Below are 17,324 nucleotides of genomic sequence, written 5' to 3'. Positions count from 1 at the left end.
GAAATTATTTTCACACAGGACATGTTATCCTCCATCAGTCTAGAGGAAGATGCAAAGAAGACTGGGGGCAGCCAGGAAATGTTTGGGGGCCCTTTGAATTGGGTTTTGGTAGGCGACACCCAGAGCAACCCCCATAACCTCCAGTGAATCACAGTAAAACACAGAAGGCACATTCCTGCTCCTAACATTTGGAAAGCGGACATACAGACAAGCTAGCGTTACTGCGCCATGCTCCGGTGAGCAGCCATGAGGATTTGTGACAGCTGGTTTAATCAGAAGCAAAATAAAATGGTGCACACGAGAAAATGAAGTTAGCAAGAGAGATGACTTTTACAGCCCTGCTCACTGTGAAGTACTGAAATTGGGAGTATGCTCTGGGCATTGACCAAACGCCGTGCTATTAAAGAGGAAAATGTTGCAGAATTTAGTCATTTACCAAGATTTTTGGAGGAATTATGTAGACGCTGCAGCTTGTATTAGTCTACAAAACAAATAAAGACATCGCTAGCACTGGTTATTCAACAACTTGTCAGGGGATGACATGTCAGCTTGAAACGGCTGAGGGTCTGGAGGCAATAGGGCAGAGCTGCTGTGCTTGGTGTTGATAATCTTAGGACTATTGCCTCTAGGGTTTGAGTTAGAGGATGAGGTGGTGGCTGTGTACAGCAAGAGGGTCTTTCCTTCCAGCGCAGCTATTTCTGCAGCCCATCATGGTAGGGCTAACTTTGCCTTGAGGAATCCTTGATCCTGCAAGCTGCCTCCCCCTCCTTTTGGGTAGGTGAGCAGGGGCTGGCTGGGGTCTGGGGCAGGCGTCTGTGCAGGGCTTGAAGAAGGGTTCGTGCCCACTCAGCCCTAAAGCCTGCCCTTCTGCAAGTGACCCCACAGGGATTCTCTTCATTTAAAATGCTTTTGTTGGATCTGTACCAGTTTCACTAGGACAATAAAACTGCATGTGTTGTTGCATGAACTGGAAACTTCCTACTGAGTGAACCTGAAGAATGGGGCAGGCTCTGCTCTCACCTGCACTCCTATGCATCAGGAGCATGACTGTGTCTCAATGAAACTGGATCTCCCCTTGCTTTCAAAGGCTTCTCCATACACACAGTTACAGGGCTGAAGGGACCCAGAGGTTTCTCTTGCCTACCAGTCTGCACCTGTCTTTATTTTTAGAGCCTTTTTCAAGTAGTGTTGATTGTTTTGCCAGCCAGTTGTTCAATTTACCACCTGAAAACATCTGAGGATTAGAGTCCAGCTTTGAACATGAAGTCTGGTGCAATGCTATTGCCTTTTGCACCTGAGCGTCCTCCTTTAGGCAGTTTCCTGCTTTCTCCAGTGATGGGACCATCTGAAGGTTTCACATTTCTTAGAGGAACATCCAAGGGAGTGTGAACAGAGCTCAGGTATGCAATGGCATTGATCTTTACCAGTCAAACCGAACACAGACTGGGCTTTGGTAAGTCCATCCATCTCACTGTGCCATGCTGAGGTAACACTGATACTTCTCCTTGCAGTATTCTCCTTGATACCAAAAACCAGCCAGCTTCTTAGGACTTACGCCAGTGTTTCGCACTTACTGTGCTATAGCTGCACTGCTGAACAGCTCAGCAGGCTCTGCATATAGTCATCAACTCCCCTTCCTACGAGGGTTTCTACGAGCCCTCAAAGCTTTTATCCAATGCTATCCTGTTACTCTGACCTTCCATCTCTTTTTCTGGTCTCTGTATAAAATGAATCAGTTAGAAAAAAAGAGTTTCTCTGTTCTGGGATTATATCAGCAGAAAATGTATGCAATAGGTTGAAAACAATCCTTGTGCAAAATCTGATGTGCAATGTGGGATCAAGTGCATGCTCCAAGCCTGGTACCAAACCTGACTCTCACCACGGAGACAAGCAATGCCCATCTTTTCTCTTTCCAGTAGGGTTATTCTCAACCACAGTGGGTTACAGCCATCTGGATCCATTTCTCACCCTCCTGCAATGCATGTGAACTGAAATCCTGTCCCAGTGCACCTCCTAGAGCCCACCTCATCTGCTGGTCCTCAGAGGCGACAGGGCATGGGGAGATACGGTTAAACAAAGACTTGTTTTTTGTAAGGTATGACTGCACATGCCCAAACCATGGGGAAGCTGGCCACGGCTCCCATGTATTGAATGCTGACACCTGACACTTCCTGAGGTCAAATTCAGCAGTTAAATTCTTCATGTTTGTTTTTGTAATGGCAGAAGTGCCTTTTCTTCTACTACTTTCAGTGAGTGAACTGTGTTCAAGCTTCCCAAAATGGCTTTCTTGGGCAGAAACCAGACTGCAAATTTCAGCCTAGAAGGTGGGAGTGTAAAGAAGCTGTAGGTAACAGGAAAATACCCTCCAGTGCCATCAAATAACTTGGGCCTAATATGTGGTCCGCAATGTGTAAAGTTTTAAATGTTAGGTGCCCCTTGTAAAAGCTCAGTCCCATGCACTGGGCACAGCGTCAGGTACGCCAACCTCTCACTTGGCACTGCCGCTCCGTAGGTGTGCAGTGAGGTGTCCTGCACCTTACTGAGTGTGCCCACTTTTACAGAGTGGACTTAGCAGTTCAGGAGATGTTGGACATATTTCTGTCCACAGACTGTATTGCCAGTGCTTGCAATGCTATCACAAATGTCACAATATTTTGCTTAAAGCTCTAGCTCCTGGAGCCCTGTGATTAAAATGCTTGCCCTTTGGTGGCAGGCAGCATAAAATCTGAATGCTTAAAGAAATAAACAGAAGAAAAATGGAAAGAACCTGCATTTATCATTCTTAAAACCATGTGACAATCATGATTTTTGTCTTCCTGCTCAAGTTTTCTTAATGCTTGATGATGGCACTACTGTATTGAGAAGGCGTCTGTTGCTGGCTGCCTTACATGGTTCTTTAGGAAGGCAGCTGCATGAGAAGGGCAGAGGGACAGGCAGGGCGCAGCAAGCAGTGCTAGGGCCATGCTCTTAGCGAGCTGTTGTTCTGCTGTTCCGACAAGAGCTGCATCACAGTCTTCGAGGTTAGCCAGAAGAGACAAAAGTGACACAGCCTTTGGAAAGCTGTGATCTTAGCAGTGAACCCAAGGGGCCCTTGATAAGACAGAAAGGATAATCCTCTACCTGGGTCCCAGATAATGCACATGGAGCCTGAGGCTAGGTCAGGATGGAGTTATCCATCGAGCAGGGCTGAGCTCTCAACATCATTTCTCCAGTGGTACTACAGGTTTCATGATACACCTGCAGGTGCAGAAGGGGATCATTTTCGTTCACTTACTTTTTGGGCTCTAGCATCTGGCTTTCTGATGCTGAATGTTTACATGCTAATACTGGCCTGGAGCTTGTCCTTCAGGCTCGAATGCCAGGTTAGCAAGGATGAATGTGGCCAGAGAAGGGAAAGCACGGATATCACGAGCCATTCGGCAGTCTGCAGCAGGCAGGCCCAGGTGAGGTTTCGTTGGCCTCAGGTGTACGCTGACAGTTCTGCCCTGTGGGTTCCTGACTGGGCACAGGCACAGATCTGGGTGTGTCTCAGTCATCCTGGGGCTGCCTCTCTGCACTGGGGCCAAGGCAGTTACCCACCGCTTCTTTCTTCCACAGCCTCCTGGAATGGGCCCTCTCTACCTCTTCCTCATTCTGTGGGTCTGATCCCGCCACTGAGGTTCCTGGCTTTTACAGGATGACATGAGATTCTCTGCCCTTGCCTACGTGAAGAGCTTTATGAGTCTTCTGCTTGGAGCTGGATATGCTTGTCCTGCTACAGTGGCCTCTGGGACAGGGAGGTACGCAGCTGAATTTTAGGATGATGTAAGCTAAGCACCTCTCCTGACTTCAGTTTGAGCAGCGGCGTTATAATCTGCGTGGCAAATGTTGGGCACCGTTGTACAGCACCAGGGACCATAATATTTCTACAGGGCAGGAAGCGAAGTCCCCCCTGGTAGCAATCTGCTCAGAGCTGAGTGGGTCTGAGCAGGTGGCTGGTGCCACACAGACCCCCAGCAGTGTCCAAGATGAACACAGCCCCTCTGAGACAGGAGGGGGTGAAAAAGGCAGAAAAAGATACTCACGTGGCATGATGCCTTGGTCTGCCAGCTGCTCACGGGTCCTTCTCTGCTGAAGCCGTAGCTGTAAAACTGTGAGAGAAAGAGTGTCAGGAAAAGATGCAGGATTTTCCTGAGGTACTAATAAATCTATCAGGGATGATGTGCCAGGGGTCTGTGTATGGCACAGAGACCTGGCACTGGTCCCTGCTGCTGCTGGACCAGCCTTGGTGCAGAGTGCTCCAAGCCGAGGAGGACTGCCAGGGAGGAGCTGCGCAGCCTGCACCGGCCCAGACCCCACTTTTGCAGACAGATGAGCAGGGCAGGGCTGGTTCTGGTGCAGGCAGTACCCTAGCGCTTGGGACAGACTGATCCCTGCCTGGCACCTGTAATAGCAGCCTCAGGTGACCATGGCTTCAGCTCAAAGAGTTGCTCAGAGAGAGAGTCCATGTGTGGGCAAAGGGTGCCAGCTGGGAGGGAGGCTGGGTTTGAACGTCCAGCGCTACCTCCTGCAGCTGGATATTGCCACCCTGTATTACGGGAGGGTGAAGGACCTGTTATAAGTCAAATGGAGTAAGGTGCGTTCAGAGGTTTTTGAAAAAAATTATAAATATGATAAATACTTTATCCATAAAGGTCTTTTGTGCTTTTTTGTTTATTAGACAGCCTCCATGGTATCATGTTCTATAGATTCATTGCCACTGGTACCTGCTTCCCAGACACAACTGAAACATGAATGCAAACTGAGTTCTGCACAGTGGTGCTGGCCATAGAGCAACCATGCAGAAGATAATGATTTTGACATTATGACATGCATTTTGGCCACATCCAAGTATCCATGTGCATGCTAAGATTTGGGATGCATGTCTACGTTTTTGGTTGCTTTTTAGATTTGTTCAGGCATAAGGGCAAGGAACAAAAATGAAGAACACTCTAAATGGCTAACAGGTAGCTGAGACAAATCAAGCATCCTGATGACACGAGGGAGAACTGTACATCTAAAATGGGGTTATAGAGAAGATAGCGCTAGACTCCCGTCAGGGGTGCATGGCAATAGAAGAAGAGGCAATGGTCACAAGTTGCAGCAAGAGAAATTCTGATTGGTTATTAGGGGAAAAAAGTCACTGTAAGAGTAGTGCAGGCCAAGAACAGGGGCCCAGAAATGCTGTGGGATATCCATCCTGGAGATGAGCAGAGCTTGCCTGGAGAATGTCTTGAGCAACCTAATCTAATTTTGAAGTTGACACTCCTTTGAAAGGGAGGTTGGAGGATAGATTTCCACAGGTCCCTTCTGTCCTAAATTTGTATGCAGTTCTGTATTTTGGTGTGTGAACGTGTGACTGTGAGTGTGACATTTGATGTGGAAGCCAGACCAGCTCCCGTAACTACTCCAGAAGTCTTTAAACTTCTGTCTAAAGCAGAAATTGGTAAGGTCCTCAGAAGTGGTAGGTGCCATCTCTGTCCTTGGTGACCCAGGAACACCATGAGTGTAAAAGAAATGTTCAATGTGTGCTAAGAGCAGAAAGGATGAAGCTGAGAGTCAGGGCAAAAGCACCTGCCCCTGATACTGATATTGCACAAAAGCTGCCGCCTGCAGCGACACCGTGAGATCCTGTAAGTCAGCAGGAGATTATGACCTCCAGAAGGTTTTTAAGCCTATAGATACTGCACAGTTTTCAGTATTAGGATAAGCCACTTCTCCAGGACAGCTAATGGCTGATGACTACCCGTGGGCTGAGACCTTGCTACTAGGAGCTTTGACCCAAATGCCACTGGCTCTACTACGGTAGGGCCAAGGCTTGTACCCTTCTTTCATGCCCTAAGGACCTCTCCTGATACCTCTGAAACTAGGAGATCCTTCACCACCCCAGCACTGTGGGTTGAGTAGAGTTTTCCAACTCCATCACCCTCCTGGGGGCCTGGCAGCACATTTCCAGCCCTGCAAGGCTTGGCACTGGATGCAGATGTGCTTACTGTACCGTGGGGCATGTAGCTAATGTGGTAAGGAGACATTAGTGCCATCTCTGTATGAACCCACTGCTCCAAGGATCTGCAATCTCCAGTATACCTTCCTTTTGGAAACAATGCACTGACAGATGGGAGTGAACCACTGATCAGGGTCACCAAGTGGCTTAGCAGCATGGCCTCAACTGCAGAGCACCGATTAGACATCAGATGAAGTAGAGACTCTCGGACACACCTCTCAATATTTACAGCATACAAAGACAGCCCACCGTACACTGCAGAGTGCCTTGTGCAAGGGTACAGGCCTCTATGTGGCCCAGGACTGCACAAGTTAGATCAGTCACCCCGTCACTCAGGTAACCCTGCCTGTACTTTGAGTTAGTAACATATTCTACACCTTTGTTTGTGCAAATTTGTCTTCAAGATAGACACTAGTGTCACAAGGTAAAACACATTTCCGTACTTTCCTCCTGGAAACTCAGTACCGCTTGCCACAAGGACGCATATCTTCCAGCAGTCACAATACAGCTGCATGCGTGTCTCCTGCCTACGAGCACAGTCCCTTAGCTGTCCTGAGAGAGCTGGTGTTGAAAGGGGAAGAGAGAAATAACAGCCTTTTTGTCCTCGTGAGCAATCTGCTGAGCTCTGCCAACAGCTCATGTCTACAATGTGGCATGGGCTGAACCTGCATAATTATCCCTTCCAGAGGAGTCCCCAAAGCACAAGGCTCCCTGAGATGCCATTGTGACTCTTCCATGCCCTCTGTGCAAACCATATCTCACATTCAAAGCAAATGTTTAGTGAAGGCCTCACATGGGACAATGATCTCCTGCCAAATTCCAGCACTTTTTAGGACACCACAGATATAGATTCTTGCTATGAGGGAACAATATAGCCTTCAGTACCTGGTAAAGTCTGCATGCGTGCTGTTCTCCTTATGCCAGAGTGAAGCTGGTGGCTAGGAGTCACTGGCAAACGTTGCTGCCAGGGGAGTCTGTAGCCCTCCATTGCCCCATGGCACCACCCTCAGGTGATGCTGGTTCTGCCCATGGACATGAATTTAAACCCCTGCACTGTTGGTATCTACATCTGACCCAGTTATCTACATTCTCTTCACAGGAGTCACCCTCCTCAAGGGACCTCAGAATGAAATTAGTCAGTCCATGGGAATGCTTGTCTTTCCTCCTCAACTATATCGCCAGTTCAATGGTAACTGGCTCGTGGTAGGTGTGTTACACTGGGTGAGGTGGACCCCAGTTTCTCTGTGTAGGGCCTTCTCTGTGACGAGCCACAATATTGAAGAACCATCAGAACTTTGTACTTTCCCCGAGGAAGAGATGTATCTTTATGGAAAAGGTGAGCTAAGGGAGGTTGGAGACTGTCCAAGAATGAAGAAGCTCTGTAGCTCATCCAAGAATGAAGCAGCTCTGTAGCTCACCCAAGAATGGTTCTCTACTCTCCTAGGTCCTGGTTCAGTGTCCCAGGTGTTAGAGCATCTGCCTGAAACTGAGGCAATTTACACACAACATCCCATCATCAAAAGGGATTCAGAGATAGCAAAGACACATACAGTGCCCTGCCAAGGACACAGCAATCTGGCCCGTCTAGCTGTAAAATATCCCAAGTGAGGATGCTCCGTCACCTCCCTTCACAGCTCCCACGTGTGCCAAATTATTCGCACCATTTTACTCTGACCTCCTACACAGGCAGGCCAAGTGATACACCACATCCACAGGAGCAAGGGGGATGCTATCAGTCAGATGACTGTGCCTTCAAAGCCCACATTCTCTGCCTTTTCTGCTTATTTCACAGACCTTCTTAGCAGACAAATGATTTAACAGGGAGACCTTATTGCTCTCTACAACTACCTGAAAGGAGGTTGTAGCGAGGTGGGGGTCAGTCTCTTCCCCTTAGTAACAAATGATAGGATGAGAGGAAACGGCCTCAAGCTGTGCCAGGGGAGTTTAGGTTAGATATTAGGAAAAACTTCTTCACGGAGAGGGTGGTCAAGCATTGGAACAGGCTGCCCAGGGAAGGGGTTGAGTCTCCATCCCTGGAGGTATTTAAAGAACGGATAGATGTGGTGCTTGAGGACATGGTTTAGTGGTGGACTTGGCAGTGATAGGTTAACGGTTGGACTCGATGATCTTAAGGGTCTTTTCCAGCCTTAACGATTCTATGATTCTATGAACAGCCTCAGGGTGCAGTCGGCTGTCAGCCAGGCCTGTTTAGAGAAAAAGGAGATGTTACAAATTCCCTTGAAGCAGAGCTTGGAAGGTGATGGCTATAAGCCACCAGTGTGGTGGCTATAAGATTCAGCACCTGCCTTGACGCAAGAAGTGCTGGAAACGTGTAGGTTTCACTGCCACAGCTCTCCCTTTGCTGGCATGCAGGAGCAGTACTCAGGAACCCAAATGTCCCAGATCCTACTGCCTTCCAACAAACAGTGCGCAATCCAGGGGAGCCTACCCTAGCACAGCTGGGCCATGCTCCAGCTAACAGCCTCTCCTTTGTCTCCTGTGCTAAGCACTGCAGATAGACCATCACAGAGGATATTATTTAATGATAATTTTGTGCAGGGAGAAAAGGTCTCCAAATTGTTTTTCATCCTGACAGGCATAAAGGCTGTGACCCAGCAGTGGCACAAGCTATTCTGAGCACGAGAGCTAAGCTCTTCCATGGGTGAGTGGCTATGGGCCATTGTTCATCTTGGGCGATGCTGAGTTTGCAAACATCCTGGCCCATTCTTAAGCCACAGGGCAAGAAGAAAAAGTTTATGCAGCCTTGTCTGTTCAGGACAAGCTGACAGAAAATGTGAGGACAGGCATGTGCAAATGCTGGTCATTTCCAGGAGGAGCCCAAGCTTGATGGCTGAAGCAGTTATTTCAGCCACCGAATATTCATCCAGATCTGGTCCTCCTCATGCAGTAGGATGCATGTCTTGACTCCCAAATATCACCTCTATGAAATTCCAAATCCTGTTGCAATCCATCTGAAGAAACGTAGCTGTGAACAGTGTCAGACAATAACACTGAACATCCCTGCAGGAAGAGGTAAAGCAGCCACTGCTTTCAGCAGCCTCTGAGACAGTGCTGCAGCTTGCAGCTCAGCGGATGCCAGCTCAAGGCTTGCACCTTTCCCTTACAACCAACAATGCTTAAAAACAGGGTTGGAGGAGCCCCTGGCACCATCCAAACAACCATCATTTAGCTGCTTCTTCAAGGGGACTTGAAATCTGTTGAAGCTGTGTCTGACCCCATCTGCATTCCTCTCCTCTTCCTTTGCTACTTGTCTGGAGGCCTGAGCTCTGAGTGTTGCCTGTGACTCACTTAGAAGATGCCGTCATCTACCACGTACGGGCATTATTTTTTTTCCTGAATATTCTTATTTTTCAAGGAAACTGCTTTGCTAACACTTCCGAGGAACAGTTATGTTACAGAGACTGATGGCTGGAGTACTGCTGGTGAGACAGTCTTGGTCCCACACCCCCAGCATCCCTGTTGTCTGTCTGCACCAGCTTGGATGGTGACAAGTAGCCCCAAGGGAGCACTCATGCACACTGATCACTCTGTGGTACCAAGCTGTGCTGACACCATCAGCTGCCATCAGCTGAGAGACAGCCTTGCTTTCAGCAACCCTGCTCCCTCCTATGGCACCCCATGATGAGAAATCCTGCCCTAGATGATGTGAGGCATGTCAGAGCTATTCCAGTAGTTTTACTCATGAGCTTTTTCTGTTAGAAATACTCCTCTCTTCTACGCTAGCACCAAGTCCCATTTAGTGATACAGCTTCCAGAAACATCCTCTGCAGCGGGGCTGTGTCACTGGTGCCGAGAAGACCTCCTGGCGTCAGTCATAGCTGGCTCTGGTAGCCCAAGCTCTGAGCACTGCCCATGACTCGCAGCCGTGAGTCATCCTCCTCCCTAGGAGTTGACCTCAGAGCTTTAGGAAGCTAAGAGGACAGCTTGGGCCTTGCCTGGCCTGGTGATGCACTGTAAAAGACGTACAAATCCTCCCTCCACCCCAGGAGCAGGCAGACCTGGCCTTCTGCTTCAATCTGTGGGGAGACTTTGAGTTCAGTTCTCAGCAAATGGTCAGGATGGACTTTTGTCATCTGCATCAGAGCATCCCCCATGCCGGTGCACGACCAAAGCACTCATAGCACCCTCCTCTCTTTGGGGAATTGGCTTTAAAAGCACAGAGAGCTGAGCAGCACCAGGGCACATTGCCCAGGGCGGCTGGGGAACTGCTCTTCTCGCAGGACTCAGGACTAGGGCAGGCAGGCAAAGCCATGGCTGACCTGATCTAGTGTTGGCGATGGGCTGTCTCCGAGGAGGAGGCTGGATCAGAGCCCAGCCCTTCCCACCAACACTTATGTAGTGGCCAGAGCAGGTTCCCTGGAAACTCTGAGGCTGCACGAGGCTTTCTCAGCATCCAGCTCAGCCTCACAGCTGAGATGAGCTGCCCAGGTGGAGCTGCACATCCATTGCTGCTTCTTGACTTCTGACTCAGCATCTGTCCCTATTTGACAGCTCCTCTGGGAGTGGGAGTGGCTGAGACAAAGTCCCTCCTGCTTCAGCTCTTCCCAGTCTCCCTTATGTGGCTTCAGGTGGAATCCCACTAATTGCTCGTTTCCTCCCTGCCTGGGCTGCGCCAGCACCTTCGCTCTGGTTGGGAACCCCATTCACAACCAGTGCAATTGCTGTGCTCTTGTCTTCCTCTGAAGTAAGTCACTGCTGATACCAGAAATGATGGTCGGGCAGTTGCCTGCTGCTCCCTGCGCCTTGCTCTGCTCCTTGCACCAGCCAGTGCTCCTGGGCTGCGCAGTGAAGAGGACTAGCAGAAGCACCACGTTATGCCAGTTGGACCCAAGTGCATGACCATCACAGGATTCAGCAGTTTCGCAAACAACTGAGGCTGGCACTGCCACTGAAAAAAGCAGCAGCAAGTCACTGTCCTCTCTGCCAACCACCCCAGCAGCTCATTCCTGCCTTCTGTGGCCCAGAGCTGGGGTTTCAGGAGCATGAGTGCAGCTGAGTGGAGCACAGGATGGGGACTGCTCTGCTGGGGCCAGGGGGGAGTTGGCAGCGAATTGGGAATGGGGTGATGGGGAGGAGGGACTCCTGTTTTCAACAGCAGCAGCTTTGTTGCATATCAAACAGCGGCTGAGCAAACGTGAAACACGTGTTTGTCCATGGCCATGGTGTATATCAGAGGGACCTGGTGACACAGAAAATGGCCCTGTTTTGGACTTAGCTTCCCTTGACAGGCAGGACTGCTGCCGGCTTTGAGACTGTGTTTATAGATGATGTCTGAGGCTTTCCTGCGTGAGCATGCCAGAGAGAAGCTGCCCAGTGGGAGATTCACGTGGGATCCTTCAACTGTCCCAAGGTCCCGACAGGGCAGGAGCAGGGCTAGCTCAGTGGCAGGGTGCAGTCGTGTCGCCTGTGGCCTTCTCAGGGCTGTGGCTGTTTCTCGCAGCTGTGTCAGGAGCAGAGCAGAGCAGGACGTCCAAACGGGCAGGGCAGCCAGGAGCAGGCAGTGTTCTCTCCTGACCAAGCAACAGGCTGACATCAAGCTCTTGATGGGGGGGGTTGTACTTCAGTGAATGTGGAGTCACCCTGAGCTGAGCAACCGGCCAGCCAACCTCCTTGGTGCCACCACCGGCAGGGTGAAGCACTGGTCCAGCAGAACATCGTAGGGCCTGCTTTTCTGGAGCTGCTGTTTTGCAAAAACACCTTGGTCCATCTCTGTCCTGAGCCCCTCCATGGCTCTCGGCCCATCTGCTCTGTCGATAGTCAGGTGCCACAGAGTGATTTCTCTGTAGCATCATGTCTCTGGGCCCATGTTATCCTCTGACAACATGGCCTGTGTGGAACCCATGTGAGCAGAGCTGAAGCTCAGCCAGCCACAGCCCAGCTGAAAATGGCACCGCTCAGCCAGGACAGCTGTGGAAAGTCCTGGTCAGTCCTCTCCTGGCCAGGCACTGCCTCAGCGTGGGGCCAGGCAAGCCAGCTTTACCTCGGACTGTGATACTCAGCACTTGCAGAGTGGGAGTGTTTTACCTTCTCCCAGGCAGATGTGCTTTTGTGTGTTACCTGGGAGGCTGCACTGCACTGAAAAATCTCATCTACATTGGTGAGAACAACATCTCTAAACCCACATCCAGGCCTGCAAGTGCCTTGGAAAAGACATAGGACCACACCTGGCTAACAAGGAGCCCAGAGCAAATAGGCACAGGTCACTACTCATGAACAACCATCTGTGAAATCCCACTAAGGGCTGCCCCATCATAATGTGCAATCCCAGCGTCACCATAGAATCATAGAATCGTTAAGGTTGGAAAAGACCCTTAAGATCATCGAGTCCAACCGTTAACCTAACACTGCCAAGTCCAGCACTAAACCATGTCCTCGAGCACCACATCTATCCGTTCTTTAAATACCTCCAGGGATGGAGACTCAACCCCTTCCCTGGGCAGCCTGTTCCAATGCTTGACCACCCTCTCCGTGAAGAAGTTTTTCCTAATATCCAACCTAAACCTCCCCTGGCGCAGCTTGAGGCTGTTTCCTCTCGTCCTGTCACTTGTTACTAGGGAGAAGAGACTGACCCCCACCTCACTACAACCTCCTTTCAGGTAGTTATGCAGAGCAATAAAGTCTCCCCTCAGCCTCCTGTTCTCCAAACTAAACAACCCCAGCTCCCTCAGCCGCTCCTTGTAAGACTTGTTCTCTAGACCCTTCACCAGCTTTGTTGCCCTTCTTTGGACACGCTCCAGCACCTCCATGTCCTTCTTGGAGTGAGGGGCCCAAAACTGAACACAGTACTCGAGGTGCGGCCTCACCAGTGCCGAGTACAGGGGCACTATCACCCCCCTGGTCCTGCTGGCCACACTTTCTCATACAAGCCAGGATGCCATTGGCCCTCTTTGCCACCCGGGCACACTGCTGGCTCATGTTCAGGCAGCTGTCAACCAGCACCCCCAGGTCCTTTTCCACCAGACAGCTCTCCAGCCACTCCTCCCCCAGCCTGTAGCGTTGCCTGGGGTTGTTGTGACCGAAGTGCAGGACCCAGCACTCAACCTTGTTGAATCTCACACAGTTGGCCCTGGCCCGTTGATCCAGCCTGTCCAGGTCCCTCTGCAGGGCCTTCCTACCCTCCAGCAGATCAACACTCCCACCCAACTTGGTGTCATCTGCAAACTTACTGAGGGTGCACTCAATCCCCTCATCCAGGTCGTTGATAAAGATATTGAACAGGACCGGCCCCAACACTGAGCCCTGAGGAACACCACTCGTGACCGGCCACCAACTGGATTTGATTCCATTCACCACCACTCTCTGGGCTCGGCCGTCCAGCCAGTCTTCAACCCAGCACTGAGTGCACTTATCCAAGCCATGAGCAGCCAGTTTCTTCAGGAGAATGCTGTGGGAAATGGTGTCAAAGGCCTTACTAAAGTCCAGGTAGACAACATCCACAGCCTTTCCCTCATCCACTAAGTGGGTCACCTTGTTCCTGAGAACACGCTGTCACAGTCCTCCTTGGAGTAATCCCTTCAGCATCCTGGTGAGCAGCCCATATATCCTTCTCCTCAAGCACAGTGAGGTATCTTTCAATCTGTGCTATAACACATGCCTGACTGACAGAGAAACATACATCTGTCAGCTAAAACACCGAGGTATAAGATGTTGGAAAAACAAAACCAAGCACAAATGGATCTACATCAAGTCAGTGTTCTACAAAAACTTCACAAAATCACAAAACAGTGTCATCAGTCACAGAGAGGCCATGGTTTGAACGCACACACTGATTGTGAACTGTACGAGTTCATGATCTGAAAAGAAACACATGCATGCACTTTCTTTGGACACTGGGAAAATGAAAATAAAGGTTTTGCCAAAATGCCTGGCTTAACCCCTCACCAAGACCTACTCTCTTTTGCCTATACTAACCTGCTGATTTTGGTCCAAATCACTCTCTCCACCAGAAGCAGACAGAATAAATTCCTCTTCCTTGTCAACAAGCTTCATTCAAGCCCTATGTGTATGTGTGAATCCTTTCCTCCATAGAGCCAGGCAAGTCTTCTCTGCAAATTCACACCCATGTGTCCACAATTAGGCGGGGGATATTGCACCATGCCAAGCCATGCAGAGCCATATTTAGAGTGTTACACTTTCACTTCTCACCAATTATCTGAACTACCACTGATGTTATGCAGATGTTGGCCTTGTAAACTCTCCATATCGCTGGACAGAAAAGATCAGAGTTAAGGTTAAGCCTGCATTTGCCAGCTTTGTTTGCTCTGTCTGATGACAACGCTTCACTACTGGAGTACAGTTGGTTTGTATTCAAAGCAGGAGATCACTTCACATAAATGATCATCTCTGGGAAGAGTTAAATATGTTTCTGGAACAGCTCTTAGATGTCCTGGTTGATTTAGTGCAATCCCATTGATAATTGGAGCACATGGGATAGTACGGCAGGCTTGAAGAACCATCATTCCTGCAAAATTTGTCAGGATGACCTCAGATCGGTATATTTATCTTTGGCAAAGCAGACAAAATAAACACGCACACAAATCCTCGAGGAAGGGGAGAGGGAACCTGAAGGCCTGCAGCATGTTGGTGATTTGATCTATCTCCTCTGGAGTGGTTCCTGGTGCCCTGCACTGGGGTAGCTACCGTCTCTCCACACTGCATGGCTATGCTGGTCCTTCACTGTGGACCACTGGAAAGAGAAGAACAGGAGAAAACGCTGTGGGACTCAAGGTAGGATTGCTGGGCACTGTGTGAAAAAGCCGCTGTCTCCACCAGATCAGCCTTTCCTGGACAAAATCTTTCCTTTTCTTGCTACTGATGCTGCCAGAAGGAAACAAGAGACTGGAAAGCTGACCCTTGAGACACTCTAGGAGGGACATCTATGTGCCACCATCTCCTAGTTGCCACCTCCTTGCCCCACTTTCTGCCTGCTGTGTGCCACAGAGATTAAAGAGATTCTGGGATGAGGAAAAGACAAGCAAGTAATATAACTCTAGCACCCTTTAACACACACATAGCTCTTTCAGCTGCTCAGTGTGTGCAGGCCATGGAGAGACAGCAAAAGTTTAGTTATTAAGATTTACCTCAGCCCTCATTAACATTGGCCTGGAATCCTTCAAAAGGGATTCAGACTCGTCATGAGTCATGGAACACAGCTAATCCTTCCCAAACCTGGGGAGCAATCAAAGCCTCACACTTGCCTATGCAAGACCATTTCCAAAGCAACGGCGCTTCGTGAAGCACAGCTCTTTGGGGCTTGGCGTTTCAGGGTCTGATCCCTCCTGGCTTGTCCTTCACATGTTCCATGCAAGCTACACAGCTCTCTCTGCAAACTGCTGCTATCCCGTAGCGTGTTACAGCCCCCGAGCCATGCAGGGGCGTGTGGTGCAGGACGATGGGTTGTTTGAGACATTTGTCCCTCTTCCAAGGGAATGCAGGACAGTAAATCAGAGCACTGCACTTCCTGCCATCCCTGTGGGGCTTTACAGCTACCGAAGTCTGCACACAGAGCAGGGACACCAGAGGAGACTCTGTCCCATAGAGACTTGGCACATAAAAGAGATTCAACGACTTCAACCATTAAATGCTAGCTTTTCTTCTCTATTCCCCATGTTACTAAAAATCCAACACAAACTGAAAGCAGCATTATTGATTTATTTGTATTCCTCAGCACCCCTCTTTCTTCCCGTCTCACAGACTGCGATGACCAGGGTTGTGCCGTGGCCATGTCCCGCATTACCTGCAGCAGTCCCAGGAGTGGGGAGAGGGAGGTGCAGACACGCATTTGGCAAGCCTGACCCAAACGTAATAAATAGGCAGAGAAACCTTGTCAAATGGGAAACCTATCTTTCACCAGGCAATAGTGAGGGATGGCAGTTGTGGGAATAAGTCATGATCCAAAGAATGCCCCATAAATTGACTGCCCTAGAAATGCTGAAAGGCACAAGAATTTATGGATGGAAAGACCCACAAAGTTTACTTTTACTGGGGAATCATTTGAAAAATATGTTTAGAGATCCCACTGTTGGTTCTATAATAAAGACAGCTTACAAATAAACCAGAAATGAGCCTTAAAAACAATACTGGTTCATTTGAAAAGAATGCAGGGACATGTAAGACAGCCCATCCTCCTCTCGTCAGAAAGGTGGCAGTGTTGCTTTGTAGTTGCTGGAGGAATTGTTACAGACTGAGATTTTTTTCAAATGAACAGCAACGTACCATAATATACCAACAAAATCTAAGGAATGACTTAATCTAATGAAATGTAAGATCAGAGCGATATGGAAACCACACCAAAGCCCTGGACCCAAGTTTTGTATAATTCAGCCAGACTAGGACACTTGTGTTTGCACACACACTCTTGGGTTTTCAACCAACTGCCAACTTTGTATTTGCTGAGAAAACAAAGTTTAAGTTGACCACCCAGCTATCTAAGAGATCCTGATAACACCACTCATGTCTACCATCAGTATCATAAATCTCCAATTTCATTATCTACAATGCATGAGGAGGCAAAAAAACACACGGCGTGGGTGACATGCCAGACCGGGTACATGTTCCAACGTGACTACCCCGTCCGGTTTTACAGTGTCCCATACGGCGCATGCAGCTGGTTTGTCTGAACATCCTCACAGATAATATTCCCGGGGAGAACTTCACTGGTGGGAAGGTCAGAGAAAGCTCCTCCAGAACATTTTTTGACATTACCATTAATATTACAGTATGTTATGTGCATTAAAAAAGTTACAAGTAAAGATACCCGCTCACAAACACGGCATACTTACTATAAATAAAGCCAGTGAATAAAGGCATGAATATCCAGCAGAGGGTCTGATTTAGAAGAGACTGTCCCATAGTTCACCTTCACTCACCTTCACTCACGCCGAACGTCCTCTGAGAAGCCCCTTACCGGTGCTTCCCCTAACTTACGAGACGGAGGCATGTTTTCCTTGCAAACCCTCCGAGAGTGGCAATCAATTGTGTGGCTCTGGTTTTATTTCTCTGATGATGTCACTTTAAATACTTTTCATGTTCCATTTGTTATTTTTACTTCTAAAAATGACGCATTTCTTCAAATTCATTTTTCTCCAATTAGTCACAACTTAATGGAACAAAGTCAGCTGCCTGCATCCCAGAGAGAGTGTCAGGCCCGTCTTTACTGCGATTATCGCAGGCGGACCTGCAAGAGCACCTGGAATATACAGGCGGCGTTAGGTACCTTATTTATCCCAGATGCCCTTTTGGCTTCCTGCCCAAATCCTTTGCAGCAGGGCCAGGGCAGGAG

At 49.1% G+C, this 17,324-nt stretch overlaps 1 protein-coding gene across 16 annotated transcripts in view; it reads right to left on the bottom strand.

Moving 5' to 3' along the window:
- MYOCD (myocardin) overlaps positions 1–17,324 on the bottom strand; it is a 268,262-nt gene that overhangs the window by 23,973 nt on the left and 226,965 nt on the right. For 7 of the 16 annotated variants that reach the window (XM_087751048.1, XM_087751034.1, XM_087751039.1 and 4 more), the window contains one exon: positions 4,065–4,130. In XM_087751048.1, the coding sequence (XP_087607174.1) occupies positions 4,065–4,130 (66 nt within the window). Of the gene's footprint in view, positions 1–436; positions 482–1,879; positions 1,967–4,064; positions 4,131–13,954; positions 14,020–16,824; positions 17,008–17,324 lie in introns of those variants that run through there. The other 9 variants (XM_087751042.1, XM_087751046.1, XM_087751040.1 and 6 more) reach the window with 7 other exon arrangements.

This window comes from Nipponia nippon, unplaced genomic scaffold (assembly GCF_047370975.1).
Source record: "Nipponia nippon isolate SJK-2023a ecotype South Korea unplaced genomic scaffold, ASM4737097v1 scaffold_14, whole genome shotgun sequence".
Taxonomy (NCBI): Eukaryota; Metazoa; Chordata; class Aves; order Pelecaniformes; family Threskiornithidae; genus Nipponia; species Nipponia nippon.
This window is presented reverse-complemented; position numbering and strand designations above follow the sequence as displayed.